Raw genomic sequence first — 23017 nt, forward strand, 5'->3', positions numbered from 1 at the left:
TGAAGTGAAGCTCGGTTGTTTGACGGGCAAATAGCAGCTGACGTGGATGTCTACAGGGGGATGGCTGTTTTTAGGTTTTGCTGCCAGAGGATCTCTACACATTTCTGCTTCTTGGTTTGTGGTTTGAGACCTTCTGCTCACATAGATGGTAGCAAAAACATGTACTTAAAATTTCTTCTGTTCTTTCCACTCAATGCAGAGGACCAGTTTTTGCAGACACACAAATAAACTAAATGAAACACTTCATTCATCAGCGTACTATTGTGAAGGCAAATAATGATCCATAATGTCTTCTCTGATTTGAGTGGCTCTAATGTAGTGATTTGCACATTTGCCTAACAAGCAAAAGATCTGGTTTGGTTCTAGACACAAATCCCTTGGGAGGAGTGCGGACAGTGACAGATTTACTGATGGTTAGAAGAAGTGTGCTGATAATGGAAGGGAAAGAACGAACGGATGAAAAATAACATATCTATTGTAAAGTCTTTCAGCGCTTCTTCACTCTATATTTGAACTACATTTAAACGTTTAACAAAATTGGTATGAGGAGACATGTTTAATATAACAGGTAATATCAATATGGGAGCAGTCCCAAAACAATCAGGTTAAATTTAGGCAAAGAAAGTTACAGTGACAATGTGACTGCATACTTTTCTTTAGATAACATTTGTGTTGGTAGCTATAGTAAAAAGTGAGCAAAACTCACTGACTATACTGCCCCGCTGATGCTGTTTTCATTTTGACCGTTCTTCTTCCTCCTGTCGGACCCTTAGTGGAACCACAATGCTGCAGTATATGATAACCAGGACTTTGCTTTCTGTAATGGTTCACTTTATCTGATTGCTGTCCCAGTGTGCACAACTTGGAAACTTTAGGTTGAGGAAACTAGAAGGTTTCAAACAAACATCAGAGAAAACTTCTATATTATTATTATTATTATTATTATTATTATTATTATTATTATTACAACAATAACAATATAGTGGAAGACGAAAGTTTTTCTGGGCATTTTTAAGAAAAAGGGGGTGGGGGGTTCTGTGTTATGTGAATCTCTATCGTCGCTCGTGATTTAACAAAAAAGAGGCGTGGATGTGTTTGTGCGTGGGGTGAGAGAGAAAGAGAGAGAGGGAGAGAGAGAGCGGCGTCTGTGTCCTATAACAGCTGGTGTCGGGGCGTAATGACCTTTTGTCTCCAGCCGGTCAGGTACGGAGGGAGGGGGGCGGAGATACTGAAGGAGCAGTTTCATAGCGGACTGGTCCCGGCATCCCGGAGACCAAATGGCCGTGAACCGACAGAGAGGAAGAGTGTGATCTAGGTTTTTCTTTTCTCCCAGTACTAACAGCAGTAAGAGCTGTCTCCATGCTCACATAGGTTAGAAGGGGCAGGAAGCGCTCTTCATCTCTCACGCTCAGTAGCCTACATTTTATCCGTCTGGCAGAAGAATGAGAGAGTCCTGTTGACACCACGGAGAGATACACGCTGAGACCGACTATGGCTGTGGACGGTAAGAGCGCCTACTATTCCCTTTACTAGAGCATCTTACCCATATCTACAGTGGGTATTCATACGGGGCATGAGCTGGTCTCTAACTGTGACTTTATAAGCTACTTTGGGGTTTTCTTTGACATCATATCACATTTGCGCCACATCTATTATTTTTTATAGAACATTTATGATGCTATTTTTTTGGCAAAAGAGAAATAAAAATGCCTTTAAGTAGCAGGAAATATTTCTATGGAGATTATTTTATATATGTTTTCTTTATTGTGGAATAGCCTCTAGATTACAACTATCCTCAGGAAAAATAAATAAATAAGTAAATCTGCAAAGTTGTTTCTGACAGGATTTCAGGTAAGAACTTTTCAAAATAAATGTGGATTTGGTTTTCTCTGTCATGTTAAATTTACCTTTGAGAAAAAAAGACTTTTAAACTTGCATGTAGTCAAAAATACCCAGCTGTAACATGCAGTTAAGTAGCCAAAGTCTTTGTTTTACAGGAAAGAAGACTGTATTGGAGGTTCAGTGTTACCCATGGTTTCTTTGTACTTGATTGTATTTGTCCAGCGTCTGGCTCACCTGCATACATTACCAGCTGAAGAATAACAATGATGCTGTATTCTTTGTTATTCATGCTTTTGTTTTGCTGTTACACAAGTATGAAATATGACTTCATCAGTCATGTAAGCACAACAACCCACCCCCATCCTTTCAAAGCACCACCAACCCCACCACTCACAAAACAGAATTTGTTGCTTTTAGATCTGGATTGAAAGGGTGGCATACACTACAAAGAATGGCAATCCATAGCTCTTTCTTTTCTTTTTTGTAGAAGGCTGCGGTGGCTAAATCTGCTGATTGATCTGATGACTGTTCTTCATTCATTAATTACTGTTTGGTTTATGAAAAGCTAGAAAAGAAACTGATAGTAAACTACAAAAGCTGTTTAGCAGCGTTGTTTCACTTGGAAACATGACTGAAATTTAGATTTTGCGTATCAAAGTGATGTCTTTAAAAACCAAAATTCCCCTGAAAACATGTTGAAATAAATCCTACCCGTTTTTCCCTTTTGTTTTTGTTGTGAGGTCACATTTTATGCAGCCTCAGCTCAAAACAAATTTCTCTTTGCAGAGCTCTGATTGTCTCCCCCCCCACACACACACTTACCCTAGCTTCAGGGGACAAAACTAATTAGACATTAATATACTGGGCAAAAAAAGCTCTTCAGTGTTTTTTTGAATTGTTTGTACCCTTGTTTTTTGTCCTGCCACTTTCTCTTTCCTGCGCTTGGCTGGTTGGTGTTAGCTCCAGGCTAACTAACTTAAGTGAAGCCTAATCAGAGCCTCTCTTTGCTCAAGGGCAATAATGTGTGTGAGAGTGTTGGTGTAGTGCCAAGTGGGTTTTCCATCTGTTCTCTGTCTACTGAAGCAGGTTAGCTCTTCATTAGCATGACTGCAAGGTGGCGGCTCAGTCAGATATGCATACGTGCATACTGACACATTGGACAATCCATAATTAATCCATAGTTTACTTAAGCATCATTAATTTACTCAGAGCCTTGGGCGCTGATGCCACCCTGACACTGCTGTGCCACTTAAACTTTAATGAATATGGGTCCAAAAAGACTGTATCACTGCTTGAAGACATGCATAGGGATGACTATACAGCTAGGAAACGATATCAGACTTACTAACATCTGCAATAAGTTATAGGGCACAGATACTTATTTAAGAAGATTTTGTCTCTTATTTAAAATGTTTAGAAAGAAAGTTTAAGAGTCTATTTGAGGAATTTAGATAATTGTTAACCGAGTTTACATCCAATTTGTGAACTGTGATTACTTTTAGTTGGGTACGTACAGAACCAAAGCGACACTGACTGATAATGCATTGCATTGATTTTCATATGCCAGGAGACTTTGGTGTTATTGTGAGGTAGGCTCTCGGCAACCGGCCTGTGACACTATCATTTACAAGGGCTGATCTGCATTTTAAATGGTATAATAGACGTTTTGCCTCATCTTCATGTAAATTGCTGAGGGAATTACATTTTTCTCCTTGCTGCCTGCTGCACAGCAAGTCAAGCTATATAATTATATTCCCCTCTACATTAGGCAATTCCGATTGGATGAAATTCATCAGATGTTTGCTTAAATCATCCAGGACATCTGGCTCTGTTGTCATATCTGAGATAAGCAGCCATACAAATGATCCAAGTGGGCCACTGTGCCGTCCAGTGCTCATTGTTTAGGATGAGCAAGATTTTTTTTTTCTCCAGAGAAGAGGACAGCAGGCTTCATCCCATGTTCACATTAGCAATAGACATGGGGGCAACCCAGTGTGTGTCCTCCAAAAGGCAAGCCTGGCCAAGCCCAGCAGCAGCATATCCAAAGATTTTTGGCCAGTATAGAGCATTCCAACATGGTTTCCATCCATCCGTAATACAGCGAGACATAAGCACACACACTCAGACATCCAAAAAAAAATGCCAAAAGCCATGCCCACCACCAACCTGACAGGCCCACACAGAGACAAGCGCACAGCTGGATCTGAATCTATAAACAACACATTTATTTGTGTTTCTCTCTCCGGGCATGTTGGTAGAAAGCCTGCCAAAGAAGGGTCGATAGTGGCTGTTTGCCGCGGTTCATGATGGACACCTACTGTAGGATGGGGGCTTAAACATGAGGAATGTTTGTACTGTAATTTTTTTCTAATAGACAGACATGCTGCAGCATTATTTTCTTTTAATTACTCTGAAAATGTAGTTCTGTCATAAAATAATTCATAAAAATGAACAACTATGGCCTAGATACACGCTCCTTGAATAATCTATTGTGTTGTCCTTCCTCCAAATGATGGTTAACCCTTCTTTTAAAAGCCCCAAAGCACAAATGCATAGCGTTTCTTCAGATCAGGTCACACCATTGTGTGCTCATTTGGTGTTAAATGAACTGCCCCTTTCCACTGAGAAGCCAAATATGCGCACATGCTTTGGTCAATGCATCCATTTGTGTTTGTATGTGTGAACATGTTGATGAAGCATAAGGGAAGCTAACACCCCTCTGAGTGAGGCGCTGCGGCAGGAGGAGTGTTAGCTGTAAACAGACAAACTTTGTTGTTTTCCTGGTGTGTGCTATATCGCCTGCTAGAGAGTGCATCCATTTGGTGCTGGAGCCAAATGTGTTTGGGGCCTGTGTAGTTGGGTAATATGGTAATGGTGTGCTAACCCTCTCAGCTACTGTGGCATGGAGGGGTTATACAGCAATTTCATGTGTTTATGCTTGTCAGGGAGCGTGCAAGCTGTTAACCTCTTTGCCGTGTCCATCATCATCCCGTGCTTCCTCACAGCAGGAGGGTGTGCCACTCAATATAATGCATGGAGAATCCTCTTTAACACACGCATGCACACACACTCATGCACTCCAGTCATCCATCATCAGCTCTCTGATCCACTGCTGCCCTGCAGCTGCACCTGGTATGAGCATGTGCATTTTAGACTCACAGAGAGTGGAATAAAGACTAAATTGACAGAGGGATAGAGGAAACAGGGGGGATGTGTTTGTGTAATCTTGTACAGTAGCTGGAATTCCCAGACCACATTAACAAGAGCCCTGAGAAGTTTCCATAAGCTGTTTTATCAGCTGAAGGATATATTAATGTTATTAGTTTCTTCATAGCTTTGGCTACCATTTTTTCAAGTGACGATATTCTTGTAGCTCACTCAAGAGAATACTGAAATGATTATGTCTGTACATAGTAATGTATGTTTAAGGTTGGGCCATAATTTTGTAGTTTGTCCTTTTCCTACCTCTTTCATATATTGTAGCTAAATCGACTGGATAATATGAAGGAAATGATTATCTCATGAAACATTTGAAATGTTGTTTTAAAAGAAAAGTATGATATATGATATGACATCATCATGGTATATGAGAAAAATGAGAAAGTGACCTTTTCATGAGAAAATATTGATATGAGAGTACCATGTGTATTCAGTCTTAATTTTATTTATTTTTGTCTATAAAGGAAACCTGTAATATCTTTGCATTACTTAAATTTTAACTTTGTTTTTTAAACCAATTCAGCTGCTGATAATTTGATTAGAGATTGTAGTATGTTATTCGAGAAGCCTCAAGTGTCATCCATGCTCTCCAAAATAATGAGATATTTTTGTACAAAATAATTTTAATTCCTCAATAAGCTTCTTACCCCCTTTTTATTTGTTCTTCTTCATAATTATATTTCTGCCTTTCTGGGTCTCATCAGTTAAACTGGTGAGAATAACTTTTGGGCAAAACCACAGACTTTGGTTTTGACTTACTCAGGTAGACTGTGGTTAAATGATGCTCAGTTGGTACTAAGGAGCCCAAAGATTCCCAAGAAAATATTAAATAACCCCCACACCATTACACCAATGATACAAGGCAGGATTGAATCATCTTTTCATGGTGTTTGCACAAACTTTTGACCCTGCCATCCAAATATTGTAGCAGTAATCAAGACTCATCAGACCAGGAAACATTTTTTTTTGGGGATGGGGGGGGGAGGTTGTGTGACCTGTACTTTCCTGTTCTTAGCTGACAAACAAGGCATCCAGTGTGGTCTTCTGCTGGAATCTGCTGCAGTCTGTTCATTCTCCTTTCTGACACTGATCACTCAAAGAACCGCTGCTCACTAAATATATTTTCCCTTTTATGGACTTTTCTTTGTAAGCTTTAAAGATGTCTACACAGGAAAATTGCAGTATATCAGCAGTTTTTGAAGCACTTACTAAAAACCTTGATACTGAAAACATGTTTCTTTCCCATTCATTTGAAACTATGCCTAAATGGATTGAGTTGCAGCCACATGATTGTTGATGAGATATTTGTGTTAAAGAGCAGTTGACGAAGTATACCTAATAAAGTATTAGGCGAGCTCTTGTACTTGTTACGTTAGTAAAGTTTTAGGTAAGTGAACTTCTCTTGGCTTACTGTTTTATAAAAAATGTTCAAAGCCCTAAGCTGAGCCAGGGATATATATATGTATTATCATTCAGATGATTTCCCAACATGGCTGCAGATTGGTAAGACTTCCTTCAAGATGAACTTTAAAACTAGAGAAAACATGACTTAAGTTGCACAACTCACTTGGTAATTCAGGGTGAAGCCAGTCGTATTAGTAACACAATAGGAAGTTTAGATCAAACTCAGGTATCCATTAGAGTGTTGCTGTTGGTGGAAAACATTTTCTGAGATAATGATGTAATGGGTTTTTTTGTGGCTCCGTGAGACCAACTGCCAACTGCTTTAACCTCTGACTCGATGTGTAGGACTTAGATGGACTCAGTACGGTTCAGCGGATAAACATTTCTGCTTTAATCCTGCAGGCCTTTCGCAGATTGATGAATGAGTAAAAGAGGAGAAGCCTGTTTCGGGGTAAATAAGTAGCGGATTAACAAGAGCAGAGTGCGGTGGATTTCTGAAAGATTCTGTTCTGAGGCGTCACACCTCAACTGTTTTCATTGAGTCTGCCCTGTGCCCTCATTGCTACCAATGCCATGCCTGTAATACTCTGCCAGATGACAAGGCCTCACCTTTCCCAAATTCTTGTCCTGGCTCCAACTTTTCTCCCGCCTCTCCCCCCTCACTGCTTCTTTTCTCGATCCTCTTGCTGAATTAAAGTGCGCACAGGCCCATATCCAATTTCTGTATTTTAATTAGCCTTCTGCACACAGAGAAGGATCAAGGGAGAGGAACTGAAAGGGTGCAGGGACAGAAGAAAAAGAGAGATGTAATTTTTCTGAAGGATTGCACTAATTAGCTTTAATTTCATACAGTGGTTGTATCCCCCATGCATCACTCTGTTGTTACTTACAGACTTAACTCACTGTATTTTCCCTCACTCGCATAGTTGATCAATTTAATTACTGAATTTTGGCTGTTGTGATAAAGCATCTGTGTAGTTTTATTTTTGACCATTATTGCGGTAGTTCAGTTGTAATGACTCGCATTATTGTTTATTTCTTCTCTCCATCATTACCATCGGTCCCGAGAAAATGAGATAGCAGCAAACGGGAGGCCATGTTCCACTAATATCTTTGTGTCCTCAGCCTCATCCTTGGCCAGATGTCTTTCAGCCTGCAGTTTCAAGGAGAGCAGTCAACCCCTTTCCCTCAGTCACTAACTCTCCCATTAGAGTCTGCTAAACAAACAGCCTAATTAAGTGTGGCCTTGTGTGATAGGGTATGCTTGGAGCTTTTTACTCTTTTTTAATAGGTTGGCCTGCTCCTCCTACCAAATGCTGGGGGTCAGTGAAGCTTGTGGAGCAGATTGCCCATTACACCAAATGGCTAATGGCTCCAGCTACACCCTAACAATGCATACCTTCTTGCATAGTCAGGAGCACAAGTCACATCCATTCACCCACTCGAAAAACAATTACATTACTCCTAATAATAACCTAGGAGCGTGTGGCAGGGTCCGTCTGCATGTGAGATGTGTCTTCTACATCGGTTTACGTGTATATATTAAGCCACTGAAGTGTGCTTGCGTGACTTTGAAATTGAACAAGTTTAAATCTCGTTCCTCCCGTACCTCTTCCAAAAATAGAAATCAATTTTGTGTTCCATCTTCCCCTCTTATCAGTCACTTAGCTGTTCCCTTGCTTTCTCTGCTCCAGCCTATAAATCACGCTTTTTAATCGCTCTACCTCCATACGGCCCACCTTATGTTGCGCTCCTTTTTCCTTCTGTCCATATTCCACTCTTTCCCTTCCTGCTCTGTTCCCTGATGTGTATGATTACAAAGTTCCTTTGAATATACAGCAACTGGCAGGGTCTATAGCCTCCTCTGGCTGTCACGGTGCTGCTCGAATAGGCCCTCAATTTACCATGTCAATAGGCAGCCAAGTGTCAGCCGAGGTGGAGAGGAAGAGTTGTTTAAATGCAGCTCAACGCACAGTGACTCTCTTTAAGCCAAGCAGTATGCTCTCTAGTTAGCTGCATTTACCCCCACACATTTATCCAGTGTTTTATTTCATAATTTTATATGTTCTCAATATATCTTTCTCAAATGCACTTAATTTCCACTTCCTTTTCATCATCTTTAAAGAGATTTTTGGAAACATTCCTGTCTGGCTCTTCTCTCTTCCCTATGGTACCTCTCTGAAGTTACATTTAAAGGAAGCCCCTCCCCAGCCACGTCAGTTCGACAATTCTTTGCATGCTCACTGAACATGTGACATTTTTACTTCACAAACTTTTTTTTTTCCTTTTTTCACTCCCATGCTTACCAAACCCAAGGGAAGCTCTGGCTGATGAAAAAGCCATATGGCGCTATCGAAAAGTGCCTCAGACCATGAAAAATACACATTACAGTGATTTATAACATGCTCAAAATGCACTGATAAATGTGAGTAGTTTAATATGACATTCAGGTTCCCGTTTGTGTGTACATGTGATCCGATTTTCTGCAATTAAGTCACAAATAAGAACTGACTTTAACGTCCAAGCCCAGGAGATGTCTGGAGGCTGAAAAGAAGAAATTCTGTAATTTTAGCTTGAATGTAACCCACTTCCTCATGTGGCCCTTCTTGACTTCTTAAGTGATTCATTCTCTAGAAGAGATTGGGGCTATTATGTCAAAGGCAATCTCTCATACACAGATCATGTGTTGAAAAAAAATGTTTTTATCTGCGCTTGATTTTGAATCAAAATCTTCTTAGATTCTTACCTGTCTTATATTATTTCCACTTCTAGCCCTGGTTCTCTATTAATTTGTGGTCGTTTTGATCCTTTACTTTGAACGCTGGCATCAAATGGTGGAAACACTGGGCTTTAGCGTGGCACTCTTTGTGTACAATACTACGCTTTTAAGTGTTTGCACCCTTTTGACCTGATTTAGTTGAATCCACTGAGACATGCGGCTGTTGCAACTTATCCTTAGATTAGGATGGATTTGTCTCGTAAGAGTTATAGATAGAGGCTGCTGAAAGTGATTGCCTAAGTGCTGTATTGGTCATAATGGCTGTTAGAGCAAAAGACAAAAATCCTGTAGCTAATATAATTTTTTTTTGCACAAGCACCTAGAACAATCTAAGACTTTTGCAGTTCTTTACAGTTGCTTAAGGGAATAAACAGCAATGAGTTTGTCAGAGTCCGATTATATCTCCCTCAAAACATTTCCTCTCATTCCACTTCATGTGCTTTTGTCCTCCAGTTGTAGTCTTATGCTTTTATAGAATTTTGCTCCAGAAATAGTTGTTATATCAAACTAGGAATGACAGACGTTAAAATGGAACCAAGACCAAACTATTGTCGTGGGAGGCAGCCGAGGTTACGGCGCTGTCAGTCAGAGTTAGTGGGGGCGGGCTCTAAGCTGTCATCCCAGTGTGTCGGTCTCGCCCTACATATCAGGTCACTGGTGCTCTGCAGGCTTTGGATCTCGGTAGAAGCAGACACACACAGAGATGCACATACACTACTTTTAGGGATATAGCTATGTGGGGTATTGTATATACAGTATTTTTTTCCTTCCACTTGTGTGTGCACAGCACGTTTGCACTGATGGGCCGAGTCACCGAGTCTGGAACAATGCTGGAAATAAAAACTGACACAAGTCAGGAATAATTCTTGTAAGAAAGTCTCTGCCTTCAGTGGATTTTTGAAATGGATGACGAGATGAAACAGATCTGACCAACAGATTTGACCAAAAAAAAAAAAAAAAACTGATTTAAATTTCTCTGCAATGACTGAGAGAAGAGAAAAGCACAGCCAGTAAATGTAGGGATATTATGTGAGATGGGTTTGAGGTGCACTAATTTGACAGAAAGTGATGTAATTAAGGTCTGTATAATAAAACTCTTCTCTCCTAGCCTGTCTCATCTAAAGTGAAAATGGTAGACAATCAGCCAGTGCATTAACATCAATAGATGTGATGGCACAGAGATAGGGCTGTGTGTGTATGTCTGGGAGATGTAACGCGAAAGAAGCAAAATGGGTCACTCATGCTTGTGCCATTAATGCCCTATTGTTAATGTGATGTATCTGTGGAACAACTAGTGTTAATTCATTTGTGTGTGTGTGTGTGTGTGTGTGTGTGTGTGTGTGTGTGTGCATTCATATAAGTGTCTGACTGTGACATCTGAGTAGCTGGGTAATAATATGGAAATGGTTCAGTGAAGTACAAGAGAGCATAGCGCTGGTTTGGCACTGCAGTTTTGGAACATAATTACTGAAACTACTGAGACTGTAGTTTCAGTAATTGTAACACTTCTGACCAAGAAGCACTGGTGTTGGCGCTTAACAAGCATATACGCACACACGGGGGTGATTAATTGGCTGGTTTCTGAGAGGAGCCCAGAGCAGTTTCTGCTTCTCTATGAAACATCTGGCATCATTAGAAGCCAACATTAGGGAGTTATCAATAGAGAGCTGATAGTGTTTGAAAACCTGTTATTTATGGAGCTTTGTGGTGCATTAGCCACGGAAATGGGCACACAGACAACTTACCAAGCTCGAAAAAGATATTTGTTTGAGTAAATGCTTTAAAAAATAGCCTGAAGTGTCTAATTAGTGTAACAACATGTGTTAGTGCACCTCAGTTTGACCTCTTACCGGAAACTTTACTCTTAGTTCTAACCAATGCCCTTACCCTCTCTCTGGAATTCAACATGTGTCCTTCTCACTTGGATTCACTTCATCTAGGCGGCTCTCCCATTTCTTTTTTATCTCTTGTTCCCACCTTTGATGCACTGATTTAATATTTGTGTTTGCCAGCTGTCCAATTCAAGCCCAAAAATCTAGATAGGATATCTGTGACTATGAGGCAATCCACTGGCACGATCTATTCAATTCAGTTCTATGTTATTGTGTGTTTGCTTTGCCACTGAGCTGCAGCTAGCGGCAAAGCTAAGGTAGAATGGAGCTAATGGCAGACAGACAGACAGCAGTTTGGAGGCACATCACAAAGCTACAACAATATATTTGAACTCAGCCACAGCCAAGATATCAGTATCAGACTGGACCAGGAAAAAGCTGGACAAAAGCTGGCAATCCCTACTTTTGTAGACACCATCAAGTCTTAGTCTAGAAAACTTTTTTTCTTTTTGTTTTTTTGTAATTTTTTTGTAATGCTATTCTTTTTTTTAAATTTTCATTTTAAAGTGCCTGTACTTATAAACACTAGGTATAATTACAACCATAGATGGATATACACTCTTAGAGAAAACAGCCATGGTTATAAAAGTGCAAAAATATCTGTGTTAGATTGCAGAGGCAAAGCAGGAGACAAACAGGAGACACATTTTCTCTCGGCGCCGAGATGGATCAATGAACTCATCACACACTAGGACAGCTGACTGTCAGCACACAATACCCTCAACACATTTCCATTTGTTTTGCAATTTTCAAGTAGGGCCATGCTTTAGCACTTTATTTTTGAATAGACATGAGGGGTAATTTGACCTGCATATGCCTATCCACTCGATGTCATCCTCAGTCATGCTGGTTACCATGATTGCTGCAGATTCACTAAATTACTTTGAACTGATTAATTAAACTGAGCTTGCACTTCAGTAACTCACAGGCGATGTGGGTGTTTTCCATTATCACACTGTATAAATTAGTGTAACTTATAGCTGAAGTGGAATTCAGCTTAAGGTGCACAATGACTTTATTAGATGGAGCTTAAGTTTACATGACACTCATGTAACAAAAATTCTTCAGGACTATTTTTGTTTAAATTTTTTATATTTATAGCTTATAGAAACAAAAAAACGAGTTTCTCAAAATATAAATTCTGAGTTTGAATAAATTATTGTTCAAAAAGTATAAATACCTTGTGTCTCTTGGTTTAGCTCAGTATGTGTCATCACAGTCATGGGAAGACAGTTGATTTGATGGTGTTGGAATTAAATCATTTTCTAGATGATAATCATGACAGTCAAAAGGAGGGTAAGACACAGAAGATCATTGCTTCGAGAACTCAGGAAAGTTTCACAAGGAGCGGTCTGATGCTGGTGTCAGAACATCAAAGGCCACCATACACAGACGTCTTTGGAATAGAGGCTACGACTTACGCATTTTTAATGTCAAACTACACCCAAATGAAAGACAATATCTTACCTGCGCTAAGGAGTAAAAGAACTCAATTGTTGATCGCTGGTCCTCTTTACAGATAAAAGCAAATTTTGTATTACAATTGGAAATCAAAGTCATAGAGAGACACAGAAGCCAAGGTTTTTAATGTACTGTGTGTACGTGCTGCAATGTGCTGGTGTTGCTGCAGGGCTACGGTGTTTTATCAAGTCCAAAGTAACATAGCTGTCTGCCTGGAGATTTTAGAGCACTTCATGGTTCCATGTGCTGGCAAGTTTTATGGTGATGCTGACTTCCTTTTCCAGCAGGTGTTAGCGCCTGCCCTCTGTGCCAAAACCAAATTGTTTGTTGATCGTGTGTGGTTGATTGGTTAGCCAACTCGTTTGAACTGAACACCAGTGAGAATTTACTGTATGGGGTATTGTGAAGAGGAAGAGGAGACCAGCACACCTGATCAAACAGAGGAGCTTGTCAGAGCTAGATATTTCTAAACAGTCAATTCTTTATTGACGGAAATATTCAAGTAAAATGAGTTGCTCGATTGGTGATTTCCATTAGAGTGATTGAAGTACTCTGGCAATATTCAAATTTACCTTTCTATCTCACTTTTGCATGAAGTTAATTTAAAGCCACTGAAGCTATACAGCACAAGGTTTTAATCTGGTTAGTTGGTTTTAATACATGACAACAGTACGCAATAATTCAAATGATGGTGCACAATTTGGTTTGCATTTGTCAGGATACTATGGGTATATGTTTGAGTTGCCTGGCTGCTGCTCCAGTCCTTCCTGGTTTAAGTAAAAGAGGAAGCTGAGGGCAGAGCTGGTTTAAGTGCAGAGGCCAACAAATGGACTTAACCATCTGGTGACCACACAGGAGAATGGGGTGTCCTCTTGCAATGTGTTTAGCTATTGTGTCTGTGGTTTTTCTCTTTTGATGTTTAAAATGGTTTATTCAGTTACTATATAAGTTGCTAAGTATTTTTTGAGTAGAATTTTGTTTTCTTGTTTTCTTTGTTTGACCTCTTTTATGGGCCTACTTAGTCCTTAAAATAGTTTGTTTCCATTACTGTAAATTTTTGTAGTAACGTCTTTTTTGGGGTATAATAAAACCCATTTTTTGAAGATTACACCTGTGCCTGTACAGTCTTGGCTGATTGGTCCCTTAGTTATTAGTTATATGCCATAATCAACAATTTGTTTTTTAAAAAAAGAGAGAATATTTCACTTGATATGTTACTTCACTTGAATACAGAATAATTTACTGTTTTGAATGAAATTACAAAAACAGAATTCATTTTTCATGATATTCTACCTCTTTGAGATGCACTAGTACGAGCTCAATGTTATAAGTGAAACAAACCAAAGGAAAATGCATCAAAAGAACAGTGTATAGTGCAGGATGTGTAGGCAGGCAAAGGCACCCTCATCTATGGGGCAGGTGAAATGAAAAGAATACTGAATTCTAGGCAGATGTTGTGCATTACAGCCTGTACTTGGCTCGACACTGAGGCAATTCTGCAACACTAACAACACACAGAGCACGGCAGCAGAGAATTTGGTTTCTTCTCAAGATGTTATTACTATTGTAGCTGTGGATTTCAGCCCATTCAATTACACTGCCTCTCTATGAAATGCAATATAAATATTATCCATGTGCTTCTATTTCTCAGTTTCAGGGAGGGTCACGGTAAATGAGGATTTTCATCACAGGCTCGAACCTTGACAGTTTTATTTCCTCCACCAATGCATATGTGATAATTGCAGTTTGAGTGCGTGTGTGTGTGTATGTGTGTGTTAATTTGTCAGCAAGACTACATAGAACCACTAATCCAAATGCCATAAAACAGGGACTGTTTATTATGCGTTATAATACACAGTCTGAAAATTGAAGTGCAACTCCACAACTTTGCTTTTATTTTGACATTTTGGTTTTGGACCTTTTAGAGCTGCTAGTAGGAGATGGAGAGAGACATTTCCATCTACTGCCAATCTCTAGACATGACACTGATGTCAATTCATTCCTAGAAAGGAAACAAAGAGAATGCATGCAATTTCAAACTGCTGAACAATGCCCATAAGAAGAAAGGAAGGCAAGAAATGAAATAGGTACAGAGTGTGTGTTTTGGAGTAAAGGATTAACAGGAGAGAAAGTAGAAAGGTACCCCGGGGATCTTTGGCCCCGACAAGAAACTCCTGCTGAGACTTTATTAGTTTTGGTGTGTGTATTTTTCTGCATGTGTACATAGAGGTGGTGCAGAGATTTGATTCCTTTCCCCTTTTTTATTCCAAACTACCCGCTATGTATCAGCTGCTGCGGAAGCTATTTGAGTGAGCAAGAACAAGTGTGTGTATGTGTGTGTGTGTGTGTAGAAGAGCAGTAATTGGCATGTCCACCTGACTGAAAGGCCTGGGCGAAGTGGCAGTGCCGGAGTGGAGCTGATAACATGGCAATTAGGCTGCGAGAGACAGACCCCCAATCAGCTCAACATGGTACAGAGACTTACAGAGACAGGTGGGACTACAAGGACCGACAGAGACCAGAGAATGGGCGAGTGCCCCCAGGTGTGAGCTAATTTGTCATGCTGCTATACTGAAATCAAGCAAGCTCCGCGAGGGCTTCTGCCAAGCTATCCGTACAGGATGGTGCAGGCAGACAGCTCACGTTCACGCAGAAGACACCTGCTGCGGCTGCTGACGAAAACCTTGGTTTTGTTGCATCTTTTTAAAACTCAAATGGCACACTTTAAAAGGATGAAGAAAGCGGGCAAAGGTTTACATGCTCTGTGTCTCACTACTAATGCACAGATAAAAAAAGAGCAGAGTAATTTCATGGCTATGTCTGATTGTTTTTGCCAGTGGTTCTGCTGCAATTCTCCACTCACCTGCCTTAGAGGTGTTGCCTGAGCTTCTTTGTGTGGCCCCATGTTGGAGCCTTTGCTTTCTTTCTTTCTTTCTTTCTTTCTTTCTTTCTTTCTTTCTTTCTTTCTTTCTTTCTTTCTTTCTTTCTTTCTTTCTTTCTTTCCTTCCTTCCTTCCTTCCTTCCTTCCTTCCTTCCCTCCCTCCCTCCCCTCCAGGAAAGATTAGAAGAAGCCTCCTGGATCGCATCACATGAGCATTGCATAAAACTTTTAAAACTTCAAAGCGCTCAGTTATATTTCAGTTGGCAGACAGAAGTGTTAACACTATCCCCACCTATTGCTGAGTTTCTAATCATTCATGCTGCTTGCAAACTAACACACTGTCTGGAGCCTTCAGTCTCGACCCATCTATCTCAGCTCCAGATTCATTGGCACATTTTCCTTTTCGCCTCACTGTGCTCTTTTGTCTTTCTCTGTTTACCTCTTAGCTTCTGCAGAGCATTAACTTTTATCTCTTTTTCCCCCCACACCAGCTCTCCACTCTTTTGATAAGCCTACTCCCCCCTCCTCTTTATCATCTTTTATCCCCTCATCCTGGCGTCTTTGTGTGGATTCAGGGATGGTGTAGAGCAGATTATCAACTAATGCTCACAATGGTCATTTATTCACCTCTTTGTTTGCAAATCCTCTGGTGTTCAATAACCTTTGTGTTTATTTATGCAGAATAGTGTGTGTGTGTGTGAGTGGGTGTGTGTGTGTGTGTGCTTGTACATTGTGTGTTATCGAATGGTTATTATGGCCACGCTATACTCCGATGTTTCCTCTCTAATATGTGGTGAAGGCTTCATGAGTGCTGACATACATAAGCAAAAGCGGGGTTTGTGTGACAGTAAAGCTTTAAGGACACTCAATAACATATTGAGTACTGAACCCAGACCGCAGTGTGAGTACACTGCATTGATTTACAGACCACATGACAATCACAAATAAGTGCGGCTCATGCTCACCACTGTAGGCCACTGTGTGTGTGTGTTTATGAGTGGCAGCTTGTGCACAGACTCCCTTGCATCACTCCAGGAGCTTTTAACCCTTGTGGATGATCACCACCTCCATATGGAGTTATCGTGTAATAGTATAAAGAGACGATTTCTCTATGATCAGCAGACAAAGTTTAGCGAATCCCTGCCGGACGGCCTTTCTGGCTATCACTGAAGGTATGTGTGAACTGGGAACTACTACCATACTGCATTTTGCTTTTTCAAATTGCTTCTTTAATTTCAATTTAGAGGAAAAAACAAAACAATAATAACGAGAAAACCTATTAGTCTCATTGCTTGAACCACTTTAGAGTTCATTAGCACGCCATCTGGCTTATAGCTCTTGGTTCCAGTGATAGGCTTAAACTGCTCTTTAAATGAAAAGATAATATTTTGACATTGAGATGAATGCTGCCATTGTTTTGCGATAACCTGTTAAATGACTAATTTCCTGCTGGCTTTATCGAGGACATGGTTGTAAGTTGAGGAGGAAATTGAGTTTTTCAGAGCTTTGATATTTTGCACCCAAGCATCCGTTAATCCACTCACTGAGGATGTTTTGCCACTCAGGGAACAGCTGTAAACAAACACTGCATGTTTAAGAAGCCAATTTTGTTCTTAGCAGAGACGTTATGTCATTTCATTTCCATCATTATTTTGGATTATTTTTTGGTCTCTCTCTGAAACATCTGAAAAAGTGAATTCTAAACATGGAATTAAATCAGCAAAGTGTACAATTCTGGATGGACAGTTCTGCATGTTTGAGTTATAATATTATAACATCTGCCTGGCGATACCACTGCCACTGCCACTGTCACGAGTATTTGAAAATGTATACCACGCTTTGCTCGGTCTGAGCACTTCAAGTAAATTTTCATGCCTTGTCTAATTTCCCTTGATTAATTTCTAAGTCCTAATGAGGCTAATTTGATTACATTTGTCAAAGCCTTTCACACATTGTGAATGATAGCAGTCGAGTAGTTGTGAATAGGCAGATTGATCTGTGTTACCTCTGTAGTTCTCTACAGCTTGTTAAATAATATTTTACAAACATGTACATAAACACTGATACTGGTTGCCGTGTGACACTTGAGGCTTGTAATGATTACTCTATGGATTCATTATGTAAGTGGATGCCTACTGCAGACTGCCAAAATGTCATACAGTAAACGGTACATACAGTGGGGCAAAAAAGTATTTAGTCAGCCACCGATTGTGCAAGTTCCCCCACTTAAAATGATGACAGAGGTCAGTAATTTGCACCAGAGGTACACTTCAACTGTGAGAGACAGAATGTGAAAAAAAAATCCATGAATTCACATGGTAGGATTTGTAAAGAATTTATTCGTAAATCAGGGTGGAAAATAAGTATTTGGTCAATAACAAAAATACAACTCAATACTTTGTAACATAACCTTTGTTGGCAATAACAGAGGTCAAACGTTTACTATAGGTCTTTACCAGGTTTGCACACACAGTAGCTGGTATTTTGGCCCATTCCTCCATGCAGATCTTCTCAAGAGCAGTGATGTTTTGGGGCTGTCGCCGAGCAACACGGACTTTCAACTCCCGCCACAGATTTTCTATGGGGTTGAGGTCTGGAGACTGGCTAGGCCACTCCAGGACTTTCAAATGCTTCTTACGGAGCCACTCCTTTGTTGCCCGTGCGGTGTGTTTTGGATCATTGTCATGTTGGAAGACCCAGCCTCGTTTCATCTTCAAAGTTCTCACTGATGGAAGGAGGTTTTGGCTCAAAATCTCACGATACTTGGCCCCATTCATTCTGTCCTTAACACGGATCAGTCGTCCTGTCCCCTTGGCAGAAAAACAGCCCCATGGCATGATGTTTCCACCCCCATGCTTCACAGTAGGTATGGTGTTCTTGGGATGCAACTCAGTATTCTTCTTCCTCCAAACACGACGAGTTGAGTTTATACCAAAAAGTTCTACTTTGGTTTCATCTGACCACATGACATTCTCCCAATCCTCTGCTGTATCATCCATGTGCTCTCTGGCAAACTTCAGACGGGCCTGGACATGCACTGGCTTCAGCAGCGGAACACGTCTGGCACTGCGGGATTTGATTCCCTGCCGTTGTAGTGTGTTACTGATGGTGACCTTTGTTACTTTGGTCCCAGCTCTCTGCAGGTCATTCACCAGGTCCCCCCGTGTGGTTCTGGGATCTTTGCTCACCGTTCTCATGATCATTTTGACCCCACGGGATGAGATCTTGCGTGGAGCCCCAGATCGAGGGAGATTATCAGTGGTCTTGTATGTCTTCCATTTTCTGATGATTGCTCCCACAGTTGATTTTTTCACACCAAGCTGCTTGCCTATTGTAGATTCACTCTTCCCAGTCTGGTGCAGGTCTACAATTCTTTTCCTGGTGTCCTTCGAAAGCTCTTTGGTCTTGGCCATGGCGGAGTTTGGAGTCTGACTGGTTGAGGCTGTGGACAGGTGTCTTTTATACAGATGATGAGGTCAAACAGGTGCCATTCATACAGGTAACGAGTGGGGGACAGAAAAGCTTCTTACAGAAGACGTTACAGGTCTGTGAGAGCCAGGGATTTTCCTTGTTTGAGGTGACCAAATACTTATTTTCCACCCTGATTTACGAATAAATTCTTTACAAATCCTACCATGTGAATTCATGGATTTTTTTTTTCACATTCTGTCTTTCACAGTTGAAGTGTACCTCTGGTGCAAATTACTGACCTCTGTCATCATTTTAAGTGGGGGAACTTGCACAATCGGTGGCTGACTAAATACTTTTTTGCCCCACTGTATATGTAGGCCGTATAGGTGAAGTAGTAATAGATCTACAATGTCTTTAGTTTCAGTATTTGAAAGATTCACATGGTAATGTGATTTCAGTTGCTGGGTAGTGTCCTCACATGCCAGCCAGGTCTCTGTCAGCCAGTTCTGACCCATCCACACTCACACAAGCTTGATGAAGTAGATTCACAGAATGTGATAATGCTGTATACTATTAATATCACACCCTTTTGTTACTTGCCATCTGGCATTTGGTGCAAGGCGGTTAATGTACACTGAGTTTTTCACTGAAAATGGCTAATGGCTCAAAGGATAATTTTCTGTAGTTAATTACTACAACCAACCCGCTTGCTACAGTCTTACTGTAGTTGCCTTTATGTTAGGATCTTTTCCATTTTATAATGTAAAGGGAACTACATATGGTCAAAGTTTGAAATAAAGAGATCAGGCCAGGATTCAGACTATTTCTTATTCTTGGGTTAAGTTTATTTTTCAACTCTTGGATTTGTATGATGTCAGAGAGAGTTGATATGCTGTGGGGCCACAGCATGATGATGAGCTACAGGTTTGCAGAAAGGTCCAGTATCAGATAAATGAGGATTATTTTTAAAGTGTGAACGATACAAAGCTACTGTACCACGGCGGAGTCAAGTGTAAAAATATGGGGCTTAAAATGAGACCCATACAACAAGCCCTCTTACCTCAACGACATAATACATCATGATGTACTCTCAAAGCAATAATAGAGGTGTGTTTACAGAAACAACACATGAGTGTTTCCACATTTGAAGGTGGAGGCGGTGATGATGGCACAGCTTACAAAGTTTTTTAGCCAGGAACAATTAAGAGACCTGAGTTTGCAACAATGTGAAAACAGTAACAGAATTAAAGATTCAAAATAGGCAGTTTGATGATTTTAACTACATTTCTTTATACACAGAAAACAAATTCATGCACATTTGTGTTGAGCGTTGAGCAGCATCCTTGTTTTCAGGCTGCTGTTTTTTGCTCCTTTCATCACTTTGCAATGAAACACAGGGGTACCAGAATAGTTATGCATTGCCAAAGTCAGGTTTTAAGTTTCATTTCAGGGTGTAGTTACTATAAAATTGTTTATAACAAAGCATCTTGTCTGTTCCCTGGTTTGCTCAGCCCTGATCACAACTCAAATTCTATTATTCAAGCTCATCTCCTCCCCCTTGTCCTTCCTCATCCTCCCTCTGCCTCTGACATTCAGTCTGGATTATTGATTGTCAGTGAGATCTAATCTGTCCTCCCATGTCATCATACAGGAGCTTGGCTGTGAAGGGGAGAAAACAATAGACATGCATGATCTCCACAAACTCATCTTCTTAGCAGTTCACACCTTCATTCTTCGTCCCCCTTCGTTTCCTGGTGCAATTAATTTTAATACTCTTCTCTAAAGCTTAATTTACCATCTATTCTCTTTCATTTATAAATTGCCATTTCGCCTAGTTCCCTGACGTTCTATTTCTCCCTATACTCTGGGTTACTTTTCGTCATCCACTTAAGAGAGCATGGCCGTGTCAGACCCTTATATCCTGTCTCCTCTTCCTAGTAGTCCTTCGTTTTCTTCCTCTTGTGTGAAACATGTAGGAAGTTCCTTTGAACAGGAGTGGATATGACAGCCAGTGACCTCGATTGGAGGAGTTAGGTGGTCTGTGTCTGTGCCTGTTTTATCTAAAGTGATCTGTAATTGTATGTTCTCTAAAACAGTGATTGATAATCAATAGTTCTGTCTGTCTCTGTGAGAGTGTGGTGGTGGCTAGAGTTAGAGAATAAAAGTCATTTTGTCCTTAATGCGGGACCATTACAGAGCTTCTCTCTCACACCACTGCTTGCAAAGAGGAGACCAAGGCTGGCCTGGCATTTCCTATACCAGCTTTTGTTATTCTCTGTTAGGTGCTCTCAGGGTAGTGCAAGCTCTCACTGGCAAAATCATAACAGAAATGGCAACCCCAGCTGCGTTCTTGGCTGCACTGTGCACTGTAAGCCATAACTGCCCTGCAGTTTGAATCCAGAATCCAGCCTCATATATACAGCCTCTCTGCAGCTTGACTCAGATCCTCTGGCTTAAACAAATACAGACAGGGGATTGTACAGATGTGTGAATATATGAGTATGCATCCTGGCATTGTGAGGCCCATTAATGTATGTATGAGTATGCTGGCATTTACTAACACCCACAATCAGACACACAGATTAAGTTGGCATTTCTCTCGTCTGTGCCCTGATCAGAGTTGATGACGGGACTTGGAGCCTGTGTCGTGGATGTCCATTGTTTACTACCATTTCTCTGTTTGTGTGTTCCCCTGACACTGATCGCTTGTGAAAAGTAAACCTCAGCCCCAGCCTCTGTGACAATGTCTCGTGTCACAGCGGATAATAGACTGCAGTGCATCATGGGAAAAACCCTGGGGTCCTGGGTTTTATATTTATTATTAAAGCTGCGACCAGATTCTTCTTCTCCCCCCCCCCCCCCCCCCCCCCTCCCCTCCCCCCCTCCTGCTCGTTCAAATGAAGTAATTTCATGGCTCATTCCTGGGGTTAAAACTGGGTCTGGTGGAATGGATGAGATGTAAATAGCCCCATGCTTTACCTCTAACATGCTATAGGACCAGCAAATTGGGATCATCGGTAAATGTGTTGGCAGCATTGGCCTGCTGAATGCTGTATTTAGGAGTCCAAGTTTAATGTGTTATACAGGCATGAAATCACTGTGTGATAGAGTTTCACCCGCTTGAAGATTACAGAGAAATGAGGGTAACTGTGATTTTTTTTTTCTTTCCTCTTTTATATAAAACTTGGACTGCAAATAGAAATTTTATCTTAGAGTTGACTAAAAGGTGTTTGGTGGGTAGGTACTCGATGCCAATATCATGCTGCTCAAATACACCGTGGCACCGTCTCTGTGATGCCTGAAATAAGGTGGATAACCGGATCACTTGCCTCTTCCTCCATGCATAAGGATGAAGCAAACACATATTCAGATGCATCCTAAAGTTGAAGCCAAGGTTATGCAGAAATCAAACTTCAACAAAAAGCCTACACAGCAAAAGAGTCCACATGGACTAATTTAGATGCTCTTTTTTAGAGTCAAATGAGCAATGTTCGGTGACGCCATGTTAATCTACTGAGGGATTTGGCTTGGAACGACCTTCCTGGGTGCTGTACCTAACAGCTTAATTACCTTTTCAAAAGGAAATACCTCTGAGAGTTAGCAGCCACTCTCACAGCAGATATGCTGCTCCGTCAAGAGGAGGTGATATGAGGTTACACTTCACTGGGCTGAGTCATATTGACCTACCTGTCCTCTACACACACACATACACAACAGACGCACACACCTGTCCGACACTTTGCCCTTGATTTTGGCACCTTCACTATACACATACCTTTTTTCTCAGTATGTGAAGCTGGAGGTACAGACTTAAATTACACTCCATCACTGTGTATCTTCTTTTTCAGCTACCCACAAGACACATATCTTGCTTTTGTCTTTCCATTCTGCCTCCCACCATCCACCCTCCATCATTAGTTGTGTTCTCAACACTCCCTCGGCTGGAAGTGAAAAAATGTCACCAGCAAGGGCAGCGAGAGATAATGCAACACCAGATAGTGACAAATAGGACAGTGGAGATAGTGCGGTTGTCGAGTCAGATCAAATTCAAGCTGAGACAGACAAGTAAAGGTGACTGATAACACCTTTTTTTTAATGGTAAGGGTGGTAATCACCCCAGATCATAAA

At 40.8% G+C, this 23017-nt stretch overlaps 1 protein-coding gene across 2 annotated transcripts in view; it reads left to right on the forward strand.

The window, feature by feature from the left end:
- The first annotated feature begins 1104 nt into the window (after positions 1-1104).
- samd10b (sterile alpha motif domain containing 10b) overlaps positions 1105-23017 on the forward strand; it is a 54180-nt gene continuing 32267 nt past the window's right edge. Inside the window, exon 1 of one of the 2 annotated variants that reach the window (XM_006796329.3) lies at positions 1105-1504. In XM_006796329.3, coding sequence (XP_006796392.1) covers positions 1492-1504 — 13 coding nt within the window. In that variant the 5' untranslated portion in view covers positions 1105-1491. Of the gene's footprint in view, positions 1505-16482; positions 16651-23017 lie in introns of those variants that run through there. The other variant, XM_087833680.1, reaches the window with a different exon arrangement.

This window comes from Neolamprologus brichardi, chromosome 20 (genome assembly GCF_056152115.1).
Source record: "Neolamprologus brichardi isolate AB-2024 chromosome 20, ASM5615211v1, whole genome shotgun sequence".
Classification (NCBI taxonomy): Eukaryota; Metazoa; Chordata; class Actinopteri; order Cichliformes; family Cichlidae; genus Neolamprologus; species Neolamprologus brichardi.